The sequence below is a fragment of the Moschus berezovskii genome, chromosome 10 (assembly GCF_049115385.1).
Source record: "Moschus berezovskii isolate FMDL1 chromosome 10, NW_MosBer_1.0, whole genome shotgun sequence".
NCBI classification, from domain to species: Eukaryota; Metazoa; Chordata; class Mammalia; order Artiodactyla; family Moschidae; genus Moschus; species Moschus berezovskii.
The window spans coordinates 108801035-108811205 of NC_142469.1; the positions used below are offsets into that span (position 1 = coordinate 108801035).

Genomic DNA, 10171 nt, shown 5'->3' on the forward strand with positions numbered 1-10171 from the left:
TAATAAAACACTTACAGTTACTTCTTCCACAGTGTCTTCTATGGTGGGCTCTGAGTCTAGGTTCAGATCCTCCTCGGTGGTCTGACAACAAAAGAGACACACGAAGTGCAGTTAGCATGCCAGTGTTCTTGTAAACAGCATTATACAGGCAGTCAATGCAAAGGACTAACTAGATACTCAGTACTGGACAGTAGGACGTGGAAATGGCATCAAGGCCCCTCTCCACCTGAATTTAATTAAAACTCTACGAAGTTTCATGCCAGAGACAGACCCTTTATGTAACAGGAGGCAAAGAAGGCAGTGAGTGTTTATATCCACAAGACAAATCACCAGATCAGCCAACTGTGCACGTCTGACACCACAACTGAGAGGAGGAGCACGCGGTCTGTACAACGCCCCGACCAGCAGGTGTTTTATATAACGCCCCGACCAGCAGGCTGTCTGTAGGGCGCCCCGACCAGCAGGTGTTTTATATAACGCCCCGACCAGCAGGCGGTCTGTAAGGCACCCCGACCAGCAGGCGGTCTGTACGGCGCCCCGACCAGCAGGTGTTTTATATAACGCCCCGACCAGCAGGGGGTCTGTACGGCACCCCGACCAGCAGGCGGTCTGTACGGCGCCCCGACCAGCAGGTGTTTTATATAACGCCCTGACCAGCAGGGGGGTGGGGTGTGGATTTTCACGGCCTCCAAAAGCCTCAGGCTGTGAGGACAGAAACAGGTTACAGGGAGGCTTTGTAGCCAGCCTGTTAGAGTGGAACAAAACCACAATCTCAAGCCAAAGCTCAGAGAGTGAATTAAACCAGAGAGAGTCAAGCCCCGAATCATAAAAGCATAAAATGTTGTGTTTCTGCAGGGTAAGCCTTGAACAGAAAGGTCTGTGTCTGAGCTTTGCCTCCCACTTAATGACTTCAGGCAAATTGCTTAACCCAAACCTCAGTTTCCCCACGTAGAAAACCAGGGACATAAGAATATCTGCCACTTGGAGACACAGACAGAACACAGGGAAATAAGACCTCACAGCACTCCTCCCGGCTCTGGCGTGCGGCGGACGCTCAGAGTTGGCTGCTGTCACAACCATTTCTAGTTTCGTTTTCAGCCCAGCAGCCATGAGATAATCGTCACTGTAGGAGCTAGGCTGGGAACTTCAGGAGTCGTGTTTGATCTGCATTGCTTAAAATCAGGGCTTTCTCCTCTCTCTAATGCATGATGACACCTCGGAAGGAAAAATCTCGTTGAGTCCTCTGAAGGACAAACAGAATGGGCCACCTGGGCTGGTGCTGGCCTGCCGTTCCCACCACGTGTCCCAAGTCCTCACTCCCCGGCCGCATCCCCCCATCCCCGGAGCACACCCTGGGCACTGTGCCCCTGCTGACAGCAGTGACGGAAACGTCCTGCTCTGAAGATGTGTGTCTAACTTGCTGACACACCGTTCACACAATCAGGTCAGTTCAGTCACTCAGTCATGTCCAACTCTTTGCGACCCCATGAACCGCAGCATGCCAGGCCTCCCTGTCCATCACCAACTGCCGGTGTCCACCCAAACCCATGTACATCGAGTCGGTGATGCCATCCAGCCATCTCATCCTCTGTTGTCCCCTTCTCCTCCTGTTCACACAATATTTTGTGCTTATCTTTGGTGCCAGCTTCTTCTGGGGTTTATGGAGGTCCCAATTTTTTAATTAGCACATGTTTCCTTGTCAACATGCCTCATTCATGGGTAAAATACACCTTCCAGATACCTCAAAACAATTCATAAGCCACAAACACTTTCCTTAGACAGTCAAATGAACTTCCCCTGGTCTACGTGCTGAAGCAGGGTCGATTTTTATAAGGATGTGTAGGGATTCTACATAAGGATTTTTATAAAGATTCTCTAGTCCAATGACCCTCAAATTCAACTTAGTTCAGTTCCCTCTCACTGCAGATGAGAAACGAGATTAGAGGGGAAGTAACTCATGAAGGCAGGAAAAACCTAGAATCCACGAGCGTTGATCGCTACCCCGGGAAAACCAACATCTGGTCCTGTTAAATGTGTGTAAAAGCAAACAACGTAAGCACTTGCATCATACAGCAATTTTCTTATAGAAAATCACAACTTTTATGCAAGGATTTTGTGACACTTAACTTGGAGTTCAGAGGTCAAATGGACTCCATCTAGTTTTGCCCAAGTCCTTGATATGGGGGTTATTTTAGTGTCACACAACATAAAACATGTGCCAAACTGGGAAACAAAATCAGCCTCTGGGTTCCAAAATAGAGAGATTTCACCTTTCCCTGACACCTTGAAATATCTCAGGGCTAATATTTCAGGTTTAATGTTTCTATAGAAAGAGCTCTCATTTCTGGGTTCCAAATAAAGAGAGATTGAATGCTCTGTCTTAACTTCCTTAGGGTTTACTATCCCAAAACATTCACCCAGGAAGCCTGAAGAAAATTTCTTTTGCTTCAGGACCTTTAAATTTATCCAATTTTTATTATTTGTTGTTGCATATACATGAACCTCAAAGACCTCCATAAAGGTGCCCTCTCTGTGGGGTGGTGAGGCCATGCAGTCTCTCGGCCAACTGTGCTTCAGATTATTCCAGATTGCAAGCTTTTTCTCAGAGCCTGTTATACATATTTCTAATAATGCGAGTATATTTATTTCTGGTGTATTTTCAATTTTAGAAATGTCTAAAGCGCAAGCTGCTGTCCAGAGCTTGGGTCACTGCCCACGACACAGTGTCCAGAGTCCCAGAAGACGTGCTCCAAGCCTCCTCCACTCCTCACTCCTTTCTAAGCACCCCGACCAACCCTCCCCCAACAGAAAGGTTTCCTCCTTGGGGCTCAGATGTTGAGGGGAGCCGGCTTGGCCCCCACCACCATCAGCAGAGTTTAGATCACCAGGAGGGGCTCAGAAAGCACCCAGTATAGTAATGGGCCTTTTGGTCCATCATTAATTCAAGTCATTAGTTCAACTTGATAAAAACCCAAACCTCTCTCAAAAGGAAAAATAAACTTGATTTGGCAGCCTGCTGAGTGAGAGGTTCTTTCTAAGGTGTTGCTGTCACTGCCGAGAACAGCCTCCAGCCTCGTGTGCAGACAGAATAACCAATAGCACTGACCCGTGGCGTCATCGCCTCCCACTCAGGGGCTCCATCGAAGAAGTGGCCTTCATATCTGTGCCAGGCTTGACAAACTCCTCTGACCAATATACACACCCCAGGCATTAATAAGTCAGTGTGGCTTCCAAAAAAGTATTAAATATAAAATATTAACTAAATTCTCTTCTGAAACAGAATCTCTCCTTCTGTTCAAAATTACGTGAATGTCTCAATACATAGTATGTATACATATTTTAGTAACTGACCAAACCTTTAACTTTTGCCTTATCTCGTACATCCTGCATCATATCAGTAAGTTCAATTCTTCCTAGTATGATGCAGGATGTACGAGATAAGGCGAAAGATAAAGGTTTGGTCAGTTACTAAAATTTGCCATTTATAAACGTGATTTGAGTTGCTATAAACGCAGCACAGGTATATTAAATAATTCAATAGACTTAATAACTTTGGGGAACTTTCTCTTCCAGGAAAACTATACGCTGATGGTCTAGAATTCAAATTAAACAAACGAAATTCCAGGAAAGGAGAGCTCTGCATCCTGGGGTAGTGCAAGTCAGGCAGAATCATACCTGCCTCCCACACACCAGGCAGCCCCGCAGGTGGGCCGCTGACATGTGCATTTCATTATCTTTTCATCCGCAATCTCTCCTCTTTATTCAAACCCACACCCTGTGAACGTTGCATCATCTCTATGCCTTGTTTTTTGAAGCAGAGCTCCTCACTTGTTTCGCCTTCACTGTAGCAGTTGGAGGGCTTTAATTTAAAGCCACTTGTTGAAGGAAATAAACTGATGTAGCTTAGTTTAAAAGCATGGAGACTCTTCTAAGGCACACACTCTAAGATGCATCCTGAAGTTTGGCTGAAGAGCAGCCATTTTTTTCTTCATGCATTTTCATTCATATATTTACACCACACACAACGCCTTGTGTGGGTGTGTGTGCACACACATATGTACAGTTTATATGTGTACAAACGCAGCACACACACCTATACTCATTAACATCCCAGACTCTACCACGTAATAGTCGCTCAGTAAATGTGCTTTCTTGACAGTACACACACTGCCCACTGGCCGCAGAGTTGGGGCTTTTAAGGGTCCTGCAGAAACAGCGCCACACTCCCCTTCTCTGGACTCACCTCTATTTCCATGGGCTCCACCTCTATCTTTTTCCAGAGCTCCAGCAACTGTGCGATGGGCATGTTTGAAAACTTTCCCTCGGATCAAGTATGGACAGAAAGCAAATGACCGGAGGCACCGAACAGTACAGAGATCTAGACAGGATGTCGGAGCGCAGGCAGAGGCGGGGCGGCGCTGGAGGAAGCGAGCCGGTGAGGACGCAGTCCTGCTGGGACGGCCGCGGGCGCCGGTCCGGTCCTCGGGTCCGGGGCCTGGGGAGGGAGCCGGGGGTCTTCAGTGTGGCTGCTCCGCCGGCGTGTCCTCGGCCCCGACGGTCGCCACGCCACCCCCGGGCTGCGCCAGGGGCTCGGCCGCTCCGCGCTGGCCGGCGCTGCGAGCGGAGGAGGAGGAGGAGGCTGCAGCCTCGGGATGCGCGCTGCGACTTTCCCGGAGTGCGCGCCGGCTCGGCCTCAGATTGGACTCGCTGCCTCGCCCCCTCCCCTGGGCGGCCACTCCCCCTCCCCCCACTATTTTACCTTAATTGGCTCTAAACGACGGGTGAAAGTTGGGTCTGAGGATGCTGCTGCCATAGAAACCGCATAGCAACCGAGGGCTGGGGGAGGGGGGGTGGCGAGGAGGGGGCCGTGCGGCAGGTTCTGCCCTCGCCCTCCCCTCGCACGCGCGCGAGCACACGCGTGCACACACCCCTCCCTTCGCCAAGGACTGCGCTGAGCCCCCTACAACCCCCTGCAGCCAGCGGGGACGCTAGGGGCGTCCAAGGCCAGAGGCCAGGTGCCCGCGAGCCGCTTCTCCTGCACCAGCGTTTCAGAGACTCCGCATCAGAGAACTGATGCAGGGACAACTGGGGCAGCACCTCGGCCTGAGTGTCCCCCACCCCGACCCCCCAGGCATCAAGGAAGCACTCCCTCTCCAGGGAAAAGGAAAGCAGGAGGGCTGGGGGGGCCGGGGCCCCGCGTCTTGCGGCTCGTCCTGCTCTAGCCAAGGCCGTCCTGGGGCAGGCCGGCGGCCTCCGCACCTCGGGAGCTGGCAACCCTGCTGGTCTTGGGAGACAGGATGAGAGGAGCTGGGCGGGTCAACTCCCAGGCGGGGGGCTCAGAACAAGGATCCTGCTGGACTCGGAAGGAGGACTGGGGAGAGGGGCGGTCACGCACATCAGACGTTTGCTAAGTTGCAGGGAGGATGCTCTGTGCACCGAGAACAGCGTCTTGTTTAATGTCCCATGTGACGTGGACTTCACCATCCCGTCTGGTAGAGGAGAAAACCCTGAGGCTCAGAGAGAGGGACCGAGCTCAGAGTGGCACGGCCCCCAGGGGCAGAACCGGAAGTGAAGTCCGGCTGACTCAGCTCGGGCTCTGTGGTCCCAGTTTCCTGCAGAAGGGAAGCCAGGAGTGCGATTTTCTCAGGAGCATGTCCCTCCTTTGTGTCTCTTTTTCTCCTTTTGGTCTTTGTACTTTCCCTCACACCGTCTCTGTCTTAGAATAAAAGATGTGTGCACGTGGAAATACATTCATCTCTCCAGATTTCTAAGGCTAATGTGATTTTTGGTTTTCTCCTTTGGGAAATGGTGGTAAAGTCTAATACAATTTAATGTTGCTTCTGGAATAAGTATTCATTTCTATAGCAAATTCATTTATCTCTGGGAAAAAAAAATCTAAGAAATGCCTTACTGCTTCCAAAACTTACCAGTAATATCTTTGTCCTTTTCATCATTATGAAAATCACAAAGAAATCCAATTCATTAGAAAAACAAAAAACCAACAATAACCACTCACTCAGTTGTGTCTGACTCTTTGCAAATCCTGGACTGTAGCCCACCAGGCTCCTCTGTCCATGGGATTCTCCAGGCAAGAGTACTGGAGTGCGTTGCCATTTCCTTCTCCTGGTGATCTTCCCAACCCAGGTGTTGAACCCACGTCTCCTGCACTGAAGGCAGAATGTTTGCCATTTGAACCACCAGGGAAGCCCCAACGACAACTGCAAACCAGCTCAGATTCCAGACACTGCATGTTTCAGAGGGAGAATACAGTCAGAATTAACAGAAAAGTTTCCATTCTTAGTGTGAATTTACAAAAGTCACTTATCTTTCTTCAAAACGGGGCCAGTAAGGATTTAGACATTAATTCCATTCAAAATAAAAATAATACCAGCATTGTTTGTTTTCAAAGGTGACATTCACTGATTGACAGAGCAGAGTGAAGGCTTTCAGTGTGTTCACCAGATTAAGGCAATTTGGGGCATAACTTAAAAGGTCAAGGTTGTTATTGTTCAGTCACTAAACCATGTCCAAATCTTTGCGACCCAGTGGACTGCAGCATGCCAGGCTCCCTGTCCTCCATTATCTCCAAGAGTTTGCTCAGATTCATATCCATTGAATCAGTGATGCCAGCCAATCATCTCATTCTCTATCGTCCCCTTCTCCTCCTGCCTTCAGTCTTTCCCAGCATCAGGGCCTTTTCCAGTGAGTCAGTTCTTCGCATCAGGTGGTCAAAGTATTGGAGCTTCAGCTTCAGCATCAGTCCTTCCAGTGAATATTCAGGACTAGTTTCCTTTAGGATGGACTGGTTGGATCTCCTTGCAGTCCAAGGGACTCTCAAGGGTCTTCTCCAGCACCACAGTTCAAAAGCATCAGTTCTTTGGTGCTTAGCCTTCTTTATGGTCCAACTCTCACATCCCTCCATGACTACTGGAAAAACCACAGCTTTAACTAGATGGACCTTTGTCAGCAAAGTGATGTCTCTGTTTTTTAATAGGTAAGACTTTTTGAAGGTCAAGATTAATAATAGGTGAACTGAAATGGGTTTGTATAATAAAGAAAGGGAAATCATTGCTATAAAAAGTAGTTCTGAAGAGATGTTGGGACTTTTCAGTCTGAAGGACTGAGCACAGGAAGCTCTGGAAGCTGGGTGGGGGGAGAAAATGAAGTGGGGTTCCTTACTGGGAGTTCATAAAACCTCCACTTTCTGGAATTTTCCATGAGTATTCTGAGATGGGGCAGACGGAAGGGAAGTGCTGGTTTTTTCACTTGGGGGAGGAAGAAAAGGACAAGGGGTGGGACCTCTGGTGAGGGACCAGCCACCTGCAACCCCCAGGCGAGGGGCTGGAACCACACAGGTCAGACCAGCTGTCCACAGACACGAAGGAGCTCGTGTTAAAGGCACAGCTTAGGAGTCTGATGGGTGAATGCTGAAATATGGCTCGTCGTTTAGATGACGTCTCCTTTTAAACCATGCGAATGTGACACTAATAAAGAGACTGAAGTCTGTTCAGCGGTTTCGCAGGAGAAGCAGAGGCGCGGGGAAGATGAAGAGAGGAATCGAGGGGTCGGGGCCGGATTCCGCGCCCGGAGCCTGGGGCCCCGTGCCGTGCCCGCCACACTCTGCACCCCTGCCTCCGAAACACCAAAGACTGTTCCTGAAAGGCCAACAGAACAACCACCTCGACGAATTCTCCATCACCTTCGTGGGTGCCACCTGCCCAGACATGGTACCTGGCGTGCTGGATGGAAAGGAAAGAAGAAGAGACTCCCTGGAAACCAAAACGTAGAAGAAAGTTTAAAAGGCAACTTTTAAAGAGATGTGTGGCCCAGTCGAAGGCCACCCCATTTGTAAATCTTAAATTTGGAAACGCGAACGATGAGAGATGGATTAGTTGCCCGAAAAGAAATGATGCTAAGCTGCTTCGATGGCGTCTGACTCTTTACGGCCCCATGGACTGTAGCCCGCCAGGCTCCTCTGTCCATGGGGTTCTCCCAGGTATCAATCCTGGAGTGGGTTGCCATGCCCTCCTCCAGGGGATCTTCCTGACTCAGGGATTGAACCCGGGTCTCCTGTGGCTCCTGTATTGCAGGTGAATTCTTTACTGCTGAGCCACCGGGGCAGCCTAAAGGAAGTGATGATACCATCCAGATACCTAAAAGGATAAAGGCCCCCATAGAGGGAAAAGAAATCGTGTCCTAAGTCCCAAAAGACTTGATCGACTTTTTCAACAAGAACACAAGGATCAGTTTCCAAGGAGAAAAAGCAGTTGGTGCATCCTTGCAGACATGGGTCTATAATGAAGCAAAGCCTGCAGGCTGAAAGCAGAGGGAGCGCCTCAAGAGGTCACAGTCACTGTGAATGGAGACGTGCGAGCTAATGTCAGAGTCCCGGAAGCCAGCCCCCAGCCAAACCCCTCACTGCCCCACAAATCTTAAAATGGGTTTCTCTGAGAGAGACTGGTAACATGGGTGTAAAGTCGTCTCATGACCTGAGGGGAGGGCCCGGGTCACCTGGTGCTTGAGATGACAAGACGGGTTTGACTCCCTGGAGAAATGACCCAACGGTTTACTCTGGGTTGTTCTGTCCGGCTGGTGTCCGTGACCAGAGAATCCAAGAAAGCAAAGAGAATTACTCATTTCTAGGGAAGTGACCACTAGCCGTGGTATTTCACTCTCCAGGTTTCACGCTTTCTCCAAACACACCAAAACCAAATCAATTTTCATCTTAACAAACAGGCACAGTATCCATTGTCACAGGCTGAAGTGTATTTTCCCCAGCCCCCTCTGCCACACAATTTACACACTGAAGTGCAAATGTGACCTTGGGTGGAAAGAGGGCCTTTGCAGCTGTGATTAGTGAAGATGAGTTCTCACGGGAGTAGGGTGGCCCTAATCCGTTAGGACCAGCATCCTTACAAAAGGCAGAGATGTGGGGGACTTCCCTGGTGCTCCAGCAGCTAGGACTCCGTGCTCCCAACGCAGGGGGCCCGAGTTCGATCCCTGGTCAGGGAACTAGATCCCACACGCCACAGCTAAGACCCAGTACAGCCAAATAAATAAAAGTAAACATTTTTAACAGCTGTAAAGGGGGGTAGATATGGACACAGATGGGCCTGGGGAGAAGGCCTGTGGACACCTGGTCCTGCGCCCACAGCCAGGGAGCCGGCAGAACTGGAGAACGGCCTGGGACAGACCCTCCCTGGGCCCTGCCGACACCTGGACCTCAGACCCCAGCCTCCAGAACGGCCAGATGAGAAATTTCCACTATCCAAGGCCCCCATCTGTGGTCGTTTGTGTGGCAGTGAAGCTAGCACATCCCCAGGGAACCAGGGAGAGTCTAATAATGAATCCGAAGGTCCCCAGCCACCAGGATGCAGAGAGGGTCCCCAGCTGCCGGGACCCAGAGGTCCAGGGAGACTGGTGCCAGGAGACCATGGTCCACACCTTCCTTCTTCAGGGAGGGGCCGGGGCACAGGGGACAGGGTTTCAGATGGAGACTGTTAGCTTCAGACCTCCAGAGAGGCTTCCAGAACCCCCTTTATGTACTAACATCCTGCAGTTTGGTCCAGAAAGACATGAAAGGTCTTCGGAACCCAAACCAGCCAAGCCCTATCTCCAGCACTGCAGAGCCATGTCACCGCACCAGAAGGCTTCTTTCCACCAGAAGTTATTCACGAGGAAGAAAAAAACCTGCTGAGCACAAAATAAACAGCGTCTCTGCAGTATGGAAGGTAAATTATATGCTAGGAGAACAAAGAAGGAGGCTTGCTTGCAGGCTTCCCAACTAACATTCTGTCTCTGCTGGGGAAAGCACATGGGGTCCCGACGGCGGGAGCTCTGCTCACCCCACTGAGGCCGTGGGCCTTCTGGACAGAAACACAGTCCTGGACAGACACCTGCTGACTCCAGACACGTGAATGTCTTTTGTAAGAAAGAACACGCACACACCAAACACAGAAGATGGTAAAAACGATGAAAATCGACACGGACCTCTTCATTCCACTTGTCCCCTTCGCCCATAAATAACGCTTCGTGGAAATTAGCACAGTCTTGTAAAAGTACCAGCTGCTGGTGACCAGCCTTCCTGGTTGGGAGTCTTACTAATTTGCGGGTCTTTCCCTCTTTTCTAATTCAGCACACTCTGCAGCAATTGTCAATTAAGTAATTTTCA

The 10171-nt window shown here is 50.1% G+C and overlaps 1 protein-coding gene across 1 annotated transcript in view; it reads right to left on the bottom strand.

Annotated features, from left to right (window-relative positions):
• The window catches only part of RPS6KA2 (ribosomal protein S6 kinase A2), a 336387-nt gene extending 332066 nt beyond the window's left edge, over positions 1-4321 (bottom strand). Inside the window, exons 1-2 of the mRNA XM_055433551.2 lie at positions 4244-4321; positions 16-81 (exon numbers count right to left, since the gene is read on the bottom strand). Coding sequence (XP_055289526.1) covers positions 16-81; positions 4244-4306 — 129 coding nt within the window. The 5' untranslated portion in view covers positions 4307-4321. The remainder of the gene's footprint in view (positions 1-15; positions 82-4243) is intronic.
• Between the last annotated feature and the right edge of the window lie 5850 nt (positions 4322-10171).